Source organism: Platalea leucorodia (assembly GCF_965183815.1).
Source record: "Platalea leucorodia genome assembly, chromosome: 3".
Classification (NCBI taxonomy): domain Eukaryota; kingdom Metazoa; phylum Chordata; class Aves; order Pelecaniformes; family Threskiornithidae; genus Platalea; species Platalea leucorodia.
The window spans coordinates 61,060,235-61,077,910 of NC_138825.1; the positions used below are offsets into that span (position 1 = coordinate 61,060,235).

At 39.7% G+C, this 17,676-nt stretch overlaps 1 protein-coding gene across 3 annotated transcripts in view; it reads right to left on the reverse strand.

Annotated features, from left to right (window-relative positions):
* The window catches only part of PHACTR2 (phosphatase and actin regulator 2), a gene marked incomplete at its 5' end in the record, with an annotated part of 146,590 nt that overhangs the window by 43,162 nt on the left and 85,752 nt on the right, over positions 1-17,676 (reverse strand). For all 3 annotated transcript variants that reach the window (XM_082307573.1, XM_082307575.1, XM_082307574.1), the window contains 2 exons: positions 1,883-1,963; positions 12,211-12,378. In XM_082307573.1, coding sequence (XP_082163699.1) covers positions 1,883-1,963; positions 12,211-12,378 — 249 coding nt within the window. The remainder of the gene's footprint in view (positions 1-1,882; positions 1,964-12,210; positions 12,379-17,676) is intronic.

Genomic DNA, 17,676 nt, shown 5'->3' on the forward strand with positions numbered 1-17,676 from the left:
CATCCACTCTCTAACTTCAATTTGATGTGTAAAAACTAAGGTCTGCCTTCTTAACCTTGTCTCATTCACTATAGCTGACAGCTGCACAAGGCTTTCTTCTTACCTTACCGCAGCATTCAGGTTCTTCAGCTCCTTTCTTCCATATGTTCATAAATCCATTCTTTCTTCTCTGCCTCCGCATGGGGCATTCCCACCTCTTATCCATGTCCTGGTTCTGTGAACACCTCCTGCCTCCAAGTGACACTTGCCACTTTCCACTTCTTTCTTCTTCATCCCATGTGAAACAGTCGCTTCTTAACATTTCTTACCTCTCACATTTCAAGACTCCGTGTAATTTCCCCTTCTAGCTTTCATCTCCATAGTCATTTCTTCTAACTACCTTCACACTGCTCAACCACCGTCTTTTCTGTATCTCTTTTTTTAGCACCTTCAAAGCAATCCTGTATTATTTCAAAGTAGTCCTTAAAATCCATAATTTTCATCAGACAGGAAGCACAATGTGATGAAGGCAACACAGACTGGATTGATGGCCTTCTTAAGACGGGAGGAAGGGAAAAAAATTGTTCATCTTTACATCCTTTTCTCACTTTGCTCAATCTCTGTAAGGGATCCAAAGTCCCACCCTTTTAAGAGCGGAATAGAGTGTCAAGGACACTGATGACCAAAGCATACACACTTTTAGCACAAACGATAGTATTTATGTTTAGACTGTTTGCAACCAACCTGAAACGTTAACACATTTCATTAACTGTCCCAGCAGTCTAAATGCAATTTACAACCATCAATGGACAAAGTCACACAGCTCCCCAGTAAAGCATGTAGCAAAAAAATGTAACAAATTCACAGAGGGACAAATTGAGGTATGGAGAGTTTGCATTTCTTGTTTTAAGTCAAAGACAGTGGCAGAGACAAGTTCAGAAGCCAGCTATGCTGAATGCCATAGCCTGATAATTAGCAAAACACTGTAAAGACAAGTGATGTCACGTGCCAACAAACAAGCCCTTTACTTCTAAATATCAATGTGTATGATACTAACCATACACATTGATACTTCCATGATTCTTCAGCTCAGGCAGAGTAACACAATTTCTAGGAGAAAAATATTTTTTGAAATCATGGAGTTCTTAGACTCCTTGATAAAATGACGAATGGTTTGATTTTATGCTACCGAAAATTATTTTACTCACTTAACTTTTATTTGATCTAGATTTATAAAGATCAATAATGCTAGAAAGAATACCATTAGAAACATAATCAGATGTAGCACAGAGGTGTTAACCATGGCTTACTCAGGCTTTTCGAAACACAAATTCTGGTTAAAACCAGTTACTAACCCTTACAGCATTTTGAAACAAGTGGTATCTTCCCCACAGTTTTATGTTTGTGTCATTTGTGAATGTGGTCGGTGTGATAGTGGTGGGATCTGTACAGTCCCAGCACTGGTACTTTTTGATACCTGAAATGGATGCTATTGATTTGCTTGGGGGTCCCAAAGCCTCCAAATTTTCTTTCAAAATTTCTCATATTATACTCCAGTTGCTTTAGACAGGAGACCTTGACTGAAAAAACAGATTAATCACTAACTTAAAAAAATTCCGGCAAACAGTAAGTAGGAACCACAGGAGTCACATTATTTACAGGGAGCATCAAAATACTTAAGGATATGACCAGAAGTCAGATGGCGTACCTATGGCAGGAGCAGTTACAGAACACAAATCTCCCAACTCCAACTTCAGTTTTTTGTCAACTGGCCCAAATTACCTCTCACACTCCTCAGCTCTGTCTCCTCATACCTATTTATACTACATGGAAACAATGCAATAGTGGCTTTATCATCCATGTTTAGCACTTAGGAGCTAAATTCTAGGTAACGTGTTATCACCTTGCTCGGGCATTTCCTTCAGCACTCCCCTTCTTATCAGCTCCTCTCTGCTTTGTCTTGTCGAAATCTTCCTTTCCAACACTAAAGAAAAAGCACAGTTAAGAATAGATTTATTCTCATACTGCTGATGCTTGCAAAAAATGTAGAAAAAGATTTTTTATTTTAAAGAAACTCTGAGAAATCTTGTTTCCTCTGATTCTGCAGGAGAAGTGATCTGGGTTTTCATGGACGCTCTCTAAACACTTTCTCCCACAACTTCAGGCACAGAAGGAGGGATTCATGTGAAGCAATGCCTTCAGCTGAGCGAGGCTCCATGAGGCTTCCTTTACAGTCAATGGAAAAAGGTACTTCCAGAGTGAAATTGAACTCATCCTAGCATAGGCATTTAATACGTAAAGGCACCTCTTTACCATTGACTGGGGTGACTAGCTCAGCTGGAGATACCTCCTGCTTTGTAGATGTTTTGAGTTGGGAAAGACAAATCCTGCTCATAGCAAGCAACTCACAGGGTAGCCTTTATGACACGCGAACTGTTTTAAAGGAAAAAAAAATAACCTTAAGCAGAAGCTAGAAAGTTCTGTTCTAAAAGGGAACAACATCCTCATCCAGGCTGGTTGGCTTTCATAGAAAAAAATGCAGCATCCTGTTTTTTAGGTTAAAAAAAAAGCAGCATACAATACACAAAAAAAGACTGTGACATGAAGCGTTTTAATTATTATGTTTATTTCCCATGGGAAAAATGCTAAATAGTTTTATAGGGAAAAGCATTTACAGATGGCAAAATAGAATAACTCCCCACTGTAGCCCACTGCCGAACCAATACAGTTTTGGCCAGTGATCTGGGAGGCCACTGTAATGACCCATGGAACCATGGTGCACGGTCCATAAAATGTGAGCATCACTTGTAAAATCCTGTCTTCACTGTTAGGAAAAGTTCATCTCCCATCCTGATTGTTTACATATGGACAACAAAACCCAAGTGACGTTTGGAGCTCAAGCTGAAGGCACATGGCAAAGCTTCAGCCATGCTGGACTTCATCCTATTAATGCTATGGGATAGGGTTATTTATCTCATCAACTAATTCAAACACCCTGGTAATCCAATTACTCTCTAGGGCCAGTCTAATTGTTGTATGCAGATTAAACACTGCAAGAAGTATTGTCAATCTTGATTGCGCGAGCTCAGTTGGAGTGAACAGCCGTACAGTGAAGCGATGGCTCCTGTGAAGGCATGGAGAGAGGAGGTTTAGCACTTCTGAGAAATTTACCCTCTACACGTAGCAGCTGATAAACGTCTCTCCCTGCAGCAGCTAACCCCAGCTGCTGACTTGCAACCAGGCTGGCTGAACTCAGGCGCCTGAAGGCATCACTGCTCACAGCTTCCCACTCCCCTTCTCCGCCAGGGAAGGGGATGGTTGAACAGAAGATGAAGCAGATTCTGCATTTCTTGAATTTACAGCATTGGGTTTACTTCTCACACTGTAAAGTGCGGGGATTCAGTAAATGCTCCACACATGGGATGCACTTCCCTGCCAAAAAAGCACCGACTCCTGACAGAAGAACTGGGGGCAGTACCCATTTTGACTGGCCCAGCTCAAGCTACCCATGCCTGTGAGATCAACAGCTCATGAATGCAAATAGTACTGGCACAAGAACATGTAAGTTAGCATTAGGTCTGTGTTTATACACTCAGGTACTTTGTGGGATCTATCCATTAAAGGTCAAACCTTCATGGCATTTAAATCACATTTGACAATATGAAGGAGCCTGTGAGTGTGGCTGCAGACTCTCTGTGTAAGCCAGCCTCCTTGGGGAGAGTGTGGTAGCCTGAACTCAGATCAGGTTAGACTGCCTTGGGTCCTGATCCTAAATTATGCAGGAGCTCTTCCAATTTTTCCCCATTACTTTTTAAGGTATATGCATTGCAACTGTGTGTCACACAGGTTATTGGCATGGCAAACAAAGCACAGGAGTGTGCCCTATTCTTGCAAACAGTTTTCATGTAGGTGAACATATATATTCTCCTCATTATTATTATTATTGTTTCAGCTTTACACGTATAATTTACTTCCTACTGTTTTTCCTCTCTGCTTCCATTTTACGTCTGTTTTCTTGGGGACAGTGAAATGAGATGATCGTTCATATATTTATTTGTGGGACTTAATCCAATACCACTTGAAAACAATGATGCTCTTTCCACCAAGTTCAAGAACATTGAATCAGGCCCCCCATCAATGTCTCTCTCCAGTTTTCAGGACGATACATTTTTTCAGTTCTACAACACTGAATTAACAACTGTATCAAATTAATTATCATGGAAAATGTCAATTGGCATTAAAAGACATTAACTCCTTACACTTTTACTGGAAGACCTCAAAGCAGTTTATTAACATTACATAGGTTTCATAATATCCCTTACACATAACTATCTCCATTTCACAGATTAGAAAATTTTTGAACAGATAAGAAGCTTAAGCCCTAATCCTTCATCATCTAAAATGCTAGCCATGAGTGGTGTTTTTATTTAAACTGATTAAGCTCAGTCAATTCAGCTTGAAAAGATAATTTATTTAAAATATTATTTGGCCCATGGAAAGAACATTAGAAATAATGTTAGTATTCACTATGAGTATCATAGTTTTAATTCCTACAAAGAAAAAGGCAGAATTTTAATTTAAATCAAAGTGACCAAAAATATGTCCCCTTGTATAAGAGGAATGAGTAGCCTGTCTACTTAAGAACCTATAGTGGGTGTAGTTTGGCCAGGGTGGACTCATCATTATAATTTATTGCTTATTACAGACTTTGGACTATACAATACATTTCACATTTACACAGTCAAGTATTTTGATTATCACAGCCCAATTGCACCGAGCTTTAAGGGTCTCAAACTACTCTCAGCTGAGCTAATCACATTTGCCTACTGTTATGTTTCAGTAAACTCTCTTATTTTAAGAGAGTTACAAAGTCAAGCATTCAGAAGTCAGGAAATGTTTGAATGAAGGTTGATGGGTGTGCAGATGGTACAGCTTTTATCTGCTTGTTTTATTTTTTACCTTTGCCATCCCTGCCTCGTTTAGGATACAGACTGCACTGCGTTCAATGAATGGTTTTGTTGCCTAAATTTTTAACCTTACCTTTCAACCCGTGGCCCAGACTTCATTTAACGAACAACCTAAACCTTCATTTGAACTGAAAACTCTTAGTTTTCCCAAATGTCACCGCAGCAACGAAGTGAACCACAGACAAGATGTTTTTCTCCTTGACGCCCATGTGAGATACACAAAAGTGTTATCATGACTTATAGCATAGAAAGATTAGGTCATATCAAACATGCTGACATTTGTTACGTGTTTAATTTGAGGTACCTTTTCAGGTGTAATTTCCCACATCAAAACTGTGATAAATAAATAAAACAAACAAACTAGAAAACAACCCAAAGCACAGGAATTCTAGTTGAATTGCCTACTTATGGTTCAAAATATCTGATCAACAGAAGTGAAGCTATGAACATTGGCCATCTGTTGCTGAGCTAATGGCAGAGGCAACTGTAGAAACAGGTATCATCTACCTGAACCACCCGGGATGGGTATCACTTTGTCACCTTAGAAATAGTTCAGTCTCCTGAGCTCAGTACAGGGAGAGGACTGTAGTTTGGTGCTTCCACCACTGTCCCACTTGGCATGCTCCCTCCTCTCACCATCTCTGTCATGACTTCATCATTTGGGTCTTCCTCCTTCACTTGAAGAAATTTAAACTTATCATCTTTGGTTGCCAGACCTACCTCTCTTCTCTTCCTACCCATTCGCTTCTCCCATAAGCACACCTTTGCCTCTCTATTCCTGCTGATCATTGTTTTTGCAGTCTCTGATCTTACAAGTTATTACCTGTTCCTCACTCAGGAGCAGATGACTAGTACTATCCTGGAAAAAATATATGATAAATACTGTTAGCTGTACCACCATCATGTGGACATCCTTAAGCTGAGTGACCAGCTGATCTTATTACTACAAATCTTTTCTGTCATATGTGTATATAATAATGTGTGTGTATACATATATATCTGTGAATATATACATCTTAACATATGTCTGTGATATATATGCTATATATATGTGTATATACAAAAGTGTGAATGTATATAACATTTCAACATTAACATCAACATATTGTTTATAACATTAAGCAATAATAAAATGGAAATAACAATTTCTCCATCTGTATACATGTACGTATTGAGATCGATTACGCAAACACGTCAGTCCTGACTGTGAGTGTAATTGGTTATCCCTTGGCTGCTGAGAAAGGCTGAGGTGAGGTGGGCTCCACTCTCGGACATCATGCTCCAGCAGACTCAAAAAATCCCATGTGAAAATCCTTCCCCTACTGCAGTCAAAAGCAAAGCTTGTCCTGACTTCAGGTGTAACTGTCAGCAAGCGTGTGAATCTATCACACTGTACGCAGCCCTCATTTACTCAAGTAAATCTTACTTGTCCAATTATTTTTAGCCCAATACAAATAACAGTAACAGTAATCATAAGAACAGTTTACCTCAAAAAGCAGTTTCCATCCCTCCCTCCCCCCTCAAAAGACACTGCTTAGTGACATTCAGCAGCTACAAACCTCAGGCAGTCTTAAAATCTATTCTCTGACTCAGAGAGTGCTGTGAGATTCTGGATATTCTCCAGTCTTTAGTTTTGCTCTTCTAAGAGAAGCTCAAGAGAATTCAGATTTTTAATTTTTCTCTGACCTACTAAGAGCTAAAATCGCCTTCTGCTCCCTGTCTGCATATACTCTTGCAGCGGAGCTTTGAAGTGGCATCTACTTCGTGCCAAGAACCCCTTGAGATGATGCCGTTTTCTGTTTGTTTTTACTTAATTTTGAAAGCCCTCTAGGCAGAAAGTATACAACCAGTGCCCACAGAACAGACTTTCTGAGATACAGCATGGAAAACATGTTGCTAAAGGAAAAAATTCCAACCATCATTCCCACATCGGCACAAATACTTCCACATCTAGTCCTCCATCTTTTTTTTATGTTTGTGGTATTTGCTGTTTATGATCATTTTTCAGTTGCTAGCACAAGAGAGTCACGTGAGATTTTGTCAAAGCACTGCACGGTACATGCCCTGGGCAAGGCTGTAGCAAGAACCTATTTCAAAAAGCCTATTGAAAACCCAGATAAAGCAATAAAAGCTCGTTCCAATAGCCCCCATTCTGTCTTAGAAGAAACTCCTTCTTCAGCTGCATGGAGATTTAGCAAGTTGTAGCCCTGTTAAGAGAATAGGCAATAAATGTGATGATCATTGTACTGTCCCATGGCCTCAGGCCAGGAAATGGGCTTCCTGCATGCAAGATGCATGCGCACACACGTACATACACATACGCTGTTCTGTAATGTAAATACATCTCTGATCGAGCAGTCTGAGGAAGAGGATTTCCTGTAGGATTTTTATTTTGTATGGATGTTTTCCCATTTCTTTCTCTAGTTAGACAAGCAAGTTTCTTCTGCTGTGTCAGTTAGCATGCAGCAAGGGACAACTTGCCAAGTAAATGCATCTTCTCAGTCTCCGTTGGTCCTGGGTCTGTTTCCTCAAGAAATATAGGGATAACTATTTTTTAATGTTTTTTTTCCCCCTGAAACTACCATCTGAGGCAGGATGAATGCAATGCAACTACTTTTCATTTCAAATTCCAGCCTCGCAGGAAGCACATACACAAACCTAAGTTATTCCATACCTTACATACATAGAGTTTAAGAGCAAATTAATATCTCCCTATAGCTCTGGGGCTTCCTGACAGCGAAACAGTCCTCAAGCATGTAAAGATATGCTTTCACTGCAAGCTAACCTGATTTGCACTGAGAAGCCAGAGCTTATGCATGATGCAGCTGGGGCCGGCACCCTGTCTGTCTCTGGGACTTCCAGGCACACGATCCCTTACAGTGAGCACTGCAGAACAGTACAATTTATCCCTATTAATTCTCTAGATGGAAATACATGGGGAGGTCACCTCATTTCTGGCCAAGACAGAGGAGGAACTGCAGGAGGGCACTGGAAGTCAACAGATAAATGACTTATCCTGGTCCACTCCTACGAGCACTACTAGTACTACTACTGGGCAATCAGCATGAATGAAAGATCCACCTAGCCCACAACCAGCTGCTGGCATAGGATGGAAAGCACAGCCAGACTTGTATGTAGACAGGAGGGTAAACAGCAATAACACCTAAGCAAGACTATGAACTATATTCGCCTTGAAGATGTAGTCCAAATCTCTGCTCTGTAGCGATTAATCGGTACTTAGATACATTCTTCTTTCTCAGCGTAAAAGCTCTGAGAACTGTTCTTGTACCACTGTCGTATAGCCACATGCCTAAATTTGTAGGTTACATCTTAGAGAGTCAAAAGGGGTAAAACTCTCATATGAAATTGTTGGGGAAAATAATTTGGGAACCTTTTATTTATTTTTAGAACTCTTACAATTCATATCATCCAGGTTTACTTTCTTTCCTTCTCCCTAGCTTAGTGAGCCAGTCTTGCTGGTGTTGAGGTGAAAGTCAAGACTTTCAGATATTACAGAACTCCCAGAGTTTCATTTTAAGGAAAAAAAAAAAAAAGCACTTAAATATTGTGATGGTTGGCAAAATGCATGTAAACTGGGACATACAAATATAAGCTGATATATTGAATGTACAAACTAATACAAAAGTTTTGAAAACCTGAAATGAATTCCCTATGTCACTATGTTTGTATAATTCTACCCAAATAAATCAAATTTTACAGTGTAGCAGGATGGATAAACAGAACGTTATTAAAAATAGAGCATATGTACTCCTTAGAGAAAAAACAAAACAAAACAATCTACTGAATAACAAAAAAATATCAAAAATTCCCAAACCTCCTGTATAACATCTTAAGTTCTGTTCACCAAGAGATGCATTGAATTTTGTAGATTCAAAGTATTCAAACAAACTATATAGGCACTGAAATACTGCAGTTTACATAATTCAGAACATTAGAATGGTTTTGTGTTTTATTAGCTGTTTTATGTCATGTTATTAAATATAATAGTCTTTACTGTCTAAGAGCTTGAGGATGTACTACACGGTTATCTAGCAGGATGCTAGCTAAACAATAAAGCAAAAAATGAAAGGGTTTTCAGGATAATTTAAAAGTCTATATGGAAGATGATACTTCTAGATACACAAGATACACTAAGTGCTTAATGTATCAATTGCGTTAGTTGCTTTTTTGCCACAACGGACCATTAAATATAAAGTCTTGTGACTGGACTTAGAGCGGGGACTTCAGTTAGGCAACTAAGTGTTACCTCCTCCTGCACTGAACTTTTCCTATCCGTTACACCATTTACAGAGATATTTCATTGTGCAGATAATTAACTTCCACTTTTCAATACATAATTATATATAATTGTGTATTCAATTGACCAAAAGAGCTTCCACTTATATGATCTATGGACTATACTTATCTTTCACCATCAACTCTGTTCTTCTTCTGCTAACTTGTAGTGCAAATTCTCCTAACTTTTATGGATTTCTGTTCGCACACTGGTGCTCTCCATTTTCAAGAAAAGGTTGATCACAAACCAAAGCTTTAACTTTCAAAAAAAAGACAAGGAGGTCTATATTATCCTTTTAGTTTCCAGACCTGAAAGGCAGTGCTGCAAAACCACAGCTGAAATGAAAAAAATCAGGTCATCTAAATTTTAAGAAGTCATCCAAAAGAGTGGCTCTGTTTTTCCTCTCTGCTTCAGCATGCTTTACTGACAGTAATCATAATGCTAGGACACAAATCCAAGTGGTAACCTTTGCAGAAGAGTAAAAAAATACTTCTTGTTATGTTTTGCTGGATTTGTTTTTAGCTGGATTGGGTTTGTGATCTGCTCATCACAAAACTGGTGCCAGTACACAGGAGGCAGTGGAAGTAAACAGACACAGCTGAGAGAACTGGGAAGACAAATCATCACTTGAAAATTAGTTTTGAGGTAGTTAATATGGGCACTGCTTCCCAATAATTACCTTTTTCTTAACAGTAATAAAAGCAGCTATGCATTGAGAGCCCACAGTGGCAAAATGAGAGACTCAGAATGCAGAACATTACACATATTCTGCTGCAACGTTACTAGTACCTTAACCCTGATGGTCTAGGTATACGAATGCAGCAAGGTTCAGGGAGAGAGATAACCCTTATTACAAACTGCTGTAGCTGTATGGCACCTGAAAAAGATATTTTGTGGCTCAAAGTTTGTCTATTTGTATCTATAGCATAATTTTAAAGCTTGATTTTCACTACAGTGCTGAAATTATCTATTGTTTTCTGTCCATTACAACTACTGTTAGGCATCTCCACTTTTCAGGTGCTCACCTGGAGATAAATTGTCCTTAATAACTCCATCTGAAGTCAGTGCCAATGGGAACTGTGGGTTCTCCACACCCCTGAAAGGACTTGAGGGACCACGCCATCATAAACAAGACAGGCAAATGAAGGACAAGCAAGTAACTACAGAGGCACTTTTGGAAATGTTAACCTTCATTTCTTTGTGCCAAATTTCCTCCTTTTGTAAAAGAAATACAAACACATGCTTTGCCTTGGTATTACAAGAACTGATGCATCCTGCTTGTAAGACTGGATTGAGGCCCTCTAAAGAAACATAAAATACAACACAAGAAACACTGTATTTAACATGAATTTACCAGATATTGATTTGTAAAAAATAACTGCAAAATGACACATGCATTATTATTGAATGGCATAACAATTTAACACATGCTAATATGTTGTGACAGTTTGGGGAATCTCTGTATACACAGCTTATGAACAGTGATTATTCTGGAGAATTCACTGCATATAAAATCACGTACCTGTCCAACAGTAGCTGCAGAACATTCAGGAGTCATTAACTAGAAATAAGTTTGCTCTAGCAATATGATAAAAGTACTGGGGAAGCTGAAGGAAACCAGAGGCAATGAAGGAGATAGCAGACTGAGGGGATTTTTTTGATTGCAGTAGTGGAACAAAATGTGGGGGGTTTGTTGCAGGGTACCCAGGGGGGAAAAAAAAAAAAAAAAAAGAGACAGAGACTGAGAGAAGGATTTGAGGATCTGAGAAAGATTGTCCAAAACTTCAGTTGGTATCTAGAGTGGTGATGGCACCAGAGAAGACGGCTTCTTTTTGCTTTTTGTGTAAATAAAACATGTTTTAGAAGTTACACTGCAAAACTATAGAGTTCCTTGCTGTAATTGTCAGGGGTTGCTATGGGTTTAAAATGTCAAGCAGTGTACTCCTAAGAGCTCAGGAGAGCCTACTGAGGACACTTTAGGAGATTAGCATTGGTTTTATTGCCTAGAGCTATGGAAGACAGTGGACAGAGGACTTGCACTGTAGTAATGAATCTGAAGAGCTCATAGATGCTCCCTTGACTCTGATTAGGCTTGAGTTTAGAAAAGCACAGCATCAGACGCCTGAATCCCAAAACAGAAGTTTGGGATTTTTCTGGAGAAAGCTTGGCCAGAGCTGTGACACACAGAGACACACACACACATATATATGCAGGGTGGCATTCAGTTTCCTAAACGTGGGTGTCTACAGCCACTTGAGATACCCCAGGGTTTTGGAGATGTCTGCACAGGGATGGCAAATGCGATGCAGAACCTTCTGGGAGAGCAGTCAGGACACCCCAGAGCATCTCAGGTGGCACCAAGCAACTGTGTTTAGCTAACTGAATCCCAGCTCTCAATCTTCCTCTTTTTCAGAAGGAATATAATTCAATCACAGCATTTTATTTCAGACCATTCTCCCAAGCCTTGCCAATGGGGGAGTGAAGGGGCAGAGCAGCCTGTATGAAGGCAGTGGTCACAAAGCTGATCCTCGTTCTTCTGCTGGGCACTGCCACGTCTGCTTCTCGTCTCTGAACGGACCAAACTTCTCTCCCCAGGAAGGCAAGGTTAGTTTCATAATCCAAGTCACTGACTATTATGAGGACACAGAGACATTTCCAACGTATTTGAGGATAGGTAATATAGAGCCTACTGTTTCTTAGTTAAAAAGAGTGCTGTCAACATCAAAAGAATATCATATATAATGTATAGTAGACAAATAAACTGCATATTTTTGGTGATAGGTTCAGGACAGAAGCTGAACAAGGTTAGGTTTTTCCTTGCCAAGGATCAAACTGTTTTTCTGCATGTCAAATACTGTGCCTAAATAATCCCTGCCACCTAAAAAGCTCCAAGAGCTTTTCAAATGTTACTCTGCAAAGCCATCACAGTGTTTTCTACTATTTGCCACCAAAGGGCCACAGACATACCTGCTGACGTTTCTCTGAATTTGTCACTAGTCTTCTTCTTCCGCCATTTCCAAGGTTTAAAGATTTTGCCAATGGTGGAGAGTTTGCCCTTCCTCTTGAAGGGGGGAGTTTGGGATCCTGGGGCTGGTCCATCCGAGTTAGCGATTGAAGCCTTATCCAAACCATCAACTGTATAAACGAGAAAAGTAAAGGTAACTGAAGGATGGAAAACAAAATGGTACCCGACAGCTAAACTCCTCCACTATCAGATTGCAACAGGCTGTGTGTGGGTCCATGTGTCTTCTGTTCCAGAAGAGGGCATTTGATTGCAGCCTGTGGTCACAAGCCAGTCCCCAGCTGAGCTAGCCCTGGGCTTCACTGCTGCTCGGCACCTCAGCGGCAGCAGGCCAGAACTTGCTCCTCACGACGCGCATCTGGCACGTCTGCGCGTTTCTGCAGTTTTTCATCACTACTGGAGAATTTCTTTCAACGCATATTTGGGTGACTTTTTCCCTATCTTTGGTAAAGCTGAATAACTAGCTGTCATCATACAGAAAACAAAACCCTTACAATGTAAAAACATAAACTATTTCTCTTGAGTAAAATAAATCCTTTCTTAAACAAGCTCTAAAGATAACTGTTCTGGCAGTGGAATGGAAATAGGTCTGTTTGATATCCCTGGTAATCAGTCATTCACAGCACAGCCTGCCGTGAGTCAGGCTTCTTATTAACAAAACCTATTTAACAATAAGCTTTTGGGCTGTAGCCAAAATTTAACGAAGGATTACTTTTCTGCAAAAACATATTGAGCGATATGAAAGCCAATATTTATCATCGATGGCTGTAACATCGAGCTCTGTGAACCAAATTAAGACTCATTCCACAACATGCCATAGCATACAGTTAAAATAAATTTCCCGGAAATTTCCCTGAGAAGACTACTATTATCTATTTCTATTTCAGAACTGAGGTTTCTTAGAGCCTTCCATTCGTGGTCCTGCAAACACTTCAAATGTGCTTAATTTTATTCACGTGAGCAGCTTCACTGAAGTAACTGCGATTACTTACGTACATAAAATTAATCACAGGCTTAAATGTTTGCGGCATAAGGGCTCTGTAATTGCTTTCATTCATCTAAACATTCTAATTATAACCAATTCGGAACAGAGCTGATGCCACTGTCAACAGTAATAATGATAATCATAGATCATTAAATCAGAAAGTGCTATTCAAAGAAGGAAATATCACTGTCCCCATTTTACAGATGGAAAATATGAAGAACAGAATTGTTAAGTGCTTAATTCTACGTTTGCCAAATGGCTGCCTGAATCCTGGTCCTGTGTCCTAGCTGCTAAAAAGATACATATTCAGACACATAACATCATGGTGCAATCTTATTATTCTGTTTCTCAGACAAATGGCATTTAATGAGTCCTATATTTGTCCTAGACTTTAGATTGATCCAGGATGCTAAAAAAAAAAAAAAAAAAAAATCTTTTCTGTGAGAAAGCTGATGTCATGCAATCAGACTCCAAGAAACTTTATTTCCAATGTTTTGAAATAAAGTACTGGGAAAAAAGATCCATTGTATAACTTCGTTGAAGTCTATGAAGTTAAAACCAGAGATAAATTTGTCTGAAAATTATAGCATTTAAATCAATAAATCTGAGTGAGCTATGCCACAAAATGTAATAAATTCTGTACTGTCAGAGAGATGGAACAGAGAGATGGAAAACTTCTCCAGGATAAATTACTGTTATTCAGATATATTGGAATTTAAAGCTTTTATTTAAGTGTTTTCCTTGGGTTCTTTTTTGTCTATAACATGGAGATAAGATGGAAGAAAGGCACACAAGTGGGCTTTAAATGTAAAAAGCCAAGATTTTGGTAAGGACCCGGATACATCTATCCCTTGCACACGTACAAAACCCCAGCTTCCTCACTTGTGCATCCTAGAGAGTGTAAGAGGGCGATCTTTAGGGAGGTTTAAGCTGAGACTCCCTTAAAACAAACCAGCCACCACCCTACAGACCCTAAGAGGCCGGGTGAGATGTGGAGATGAGAAGACCACCAAAGGCAGTGAGCAGCTCTGCAGAAAGAGAGAGGCATGGGACAGCAGAAGGACCCCTGCGGGGGTGCCTCACCTGGAATTAGGGATCGCACTTTTGTCTAGGCTTGCAGTCACTGCCTATGCTGTACAATCCCCTATGGAATACAGAAGCCTCTGCTGGAAACTGTGGACCTAAGGGAGAAGTGCATTTACTTGGAGGGTAGTTACAAAGATTAGAGGGCTAAATTTACCTTGGCAAATCCAGTTGATATAAGAAGGTGCAAGAAGGTCAGCTTAGACGTAAGGAAGACACTTCCAGGAGGTGGGTGGCACAGCACTGGAACAGGTCTTGGGCAGTTCTGGAGGCTCAACCAGGTGAGCCAGGGCTGACCTCACCTACTGTTGGTCATAGTCCTACTCTGAGTGAGGGACCGGACTGAGTGACCTCCCAAGGTCCCTCCCAATCAAAATTCCCATGGTGCTAAGGGATGTGGAACGCCACGGTTGCTCTGTGAAATCTGTGCTAGTAAATCCAAAGAATCAGAAGTGAAGTGCTGAAGAAAAGAGACCAGGGTCTGGTGGCTGAAGAGTTTTGTCCTGGGACAGGAGCCAAGCATTATCTCACTGGCAGAGGCAGTCCATCAGCTCATTAGAGCGAAAGGCTACCCGCTCCTTGGAGGCAGTGGGACAGAACCCATGGTCTTGTCTCCACTGGCTTAGAAAGGCTGGGTTACTGATGTGAAGAGCCTGCATCTTGGTGACAGCGCAGTCTTTATGAACATAGATCTTTTCACATCCTCCTGGGTCATGGAGTCCAGCCTATTGCAGGCAACCACTTTCACAAAAGCCTCACCTAAATTTTTTCCTCCAGTGCCTACCAGCAGGAATGGAGGAGGATTATGGGTCCAATAGCTCCCCACAGAGAAAAATGGATTTGCATCAGTCCCTGCTCTGCCTGCTGCTGAAAATATTTAACTCTGAAATAATCATATTCATCCTAGCTGAAGAAATCTGTCTGCTTCAAATGAGCTAACATATGAAAAAAGGGATCCACTTAGTGCTGAATAATTCTCTTTGGGAAGACTGCAACTTTTGAAAACAGGATTCAACATTAACTCCTTCCAACAATAAAAGATGAGGAGTTGATCTATCAAATGAGTTCAACAAGTGCTCATAATTGGGGAATTTACCATTGACCTTGTACCAGTTCTTTCATTTGAAAAAAGGACCCAAATATGTATCTGGAAAGGAGGAATAAGCATGGCCAAACATTATGGATTGATTTCAGAAATAATCTAAGATAAAGTAACATTTCTAGGAAAAAGGACTTATTTACATTCAAAAGCAATCATAAGGTAGCACATTTTACCAATTAATAAACTGCCTAGGAAAAAAAAAAAAAAACAACTTCAGCAATGACGTTACAGAGCATTTATGGAAAGATCTTTTCAAAAGCTGTTACTCCTTATCTTTGAAACACCCAGCAGGACATTGATGCTTAAGATTTACACTGTTTGCTTTATGGGTCATGTATTATTTAAGAACGAAGCGGTGTATTTTTCACCTCAGAGAGCTTACGTACCTTCTATTAATCATTATAAATGTTATACATATTCACTGAGATGAAAGGAAACATCTTAGCTTTCCAAGACTAGAGGAGCTTGGTCACTTCTGTTATTCTTTTATTTGTACAGTGTCTTGAAATCCTGCCTTCTTCCCACCATCTTCAAAAAGCCAGTAAGTCACTTCATTGCCTTCAATAAACATCACTGTTAAGTTTGACAATAGGAATTTTGACTATACTACCTGCATAGTTTATGTTATTATATTCCGGTCCTTTGCCCTAGGTGTAGATTTTACATCTGAGGGATAGAAAGTGTACATAAGAAGGATAAGAAGTAAGTATATGAACCATGCATGTTGGTGTCATGCCAAAACCACAACAACGATGCTGAGACACTGCGAAGCCAAATCATGCTTGGCCAGGAGCTAGATGAAGGGCACAAAAAGGACAGCCTCTCCCCGAGCTTGTGGGCAGCCAGCAAAGATTAGATCAGTTTATGAATGACCCCAACTTTCCTATAAACACCCAAAGACAGAAATGCCTGAACATCTCTTCTCCTAGGAAGGCTACTTGCAATAAGCAACACTGATCTCTGTAGCTGCCTGTGGGACACTTTTCTGCTGTGAATGATCTCCAGAGATGATGTGCAGCTGAAGCAGGCGTGTGAACTCATCATGGTTTTCCCAGGGCATGGTACACTTCAGCACTGAGATGTTCACGGCAGCACTGACACATGCTAACACCTTCTTCAGGTAAGAACTTACAACTAACTTTACAAAAGCAAAATGCAGCAAAAAAACCCTATCCATCAGATCATTTCAAGCAAGTCTAATATAAATTCCTCCGAAGGAAAGAGCTGTGATTCTGCTGTTTCCAGGCCTTTTGACATGGAATGCAGTTAAGACCATTTTTTTAAAAGCTTTGACTTAAAGAAAATTCATGATCAGAAAAAAGAGGGCTAAATTTATGCCATAAGTTGTTCTGTATTTTTACTTCTGTGTATTTTTACTCTTGGCAGTGAAAGTGGAAGGACAGCAGAAGAACCTAACCTCACAACTGAATACTAGGAGTAATACAAGATATATGGGAAAAAAACCCCCATACCATGATGTCCTTATGCTATTCTTTTTCTAGTAGAACCATATTTTAATAGTTAACAGATCAAAATTCCTTGCTTGTAGTTTACTACTAGTAATTTGGGTCACTGATGATTTAAAAAAGGTCAAACCTGAGTAATTAAGTAGCTAGCTACAGTAGGAGTAGACTCAAAAGATTCTTCTGTAGAAGAATCCTTCATTGAATCAGAATAGTTTTAAGATTCTTTCTCATGTTAGTCCACATTCACATTTAGTCCCAATGAGAGTTTATTAGATAGACTTTGTTGTAATCTAGTAGGGAACGTCTTATAAAATTGCTGTTTAATAATTCTTATCTGAGTGGTGTTTTAAACAGAGTTTTGTGTTGTGTGGCCAACAACAGCACATGATATGAAAAACATGAATCATTTTAATTTAGTCTTACAGAGACTCCAAGCTGATAACAAGTTCACTGGAATCAATGTTAATAAGTGAAGTTTTATTAGTTTATTCTTGTCATAAAGATTCTTGAAATCCTGGAGTAAAAAGCGTTTAGGATGACATCCAAGAAAAGAAATAAGGCAGAATTTAGGTGTGTATGTCAACAGTTGTGCTATTGGGAGCCTGGGAAACTCTGATCAGATGCTCCCTGACTCTCAAGGTACAGATGCCATAATTCATGACATTAAAACTATCTGAAATCTCTGCTTCTCTGTACGTAAAACAGCATCCCAGACTGGAGTTTCACAGCAGAGTGGCTTTGGTGATGAAGTCAGCCTGGGAAGTTTCTTCTTTGC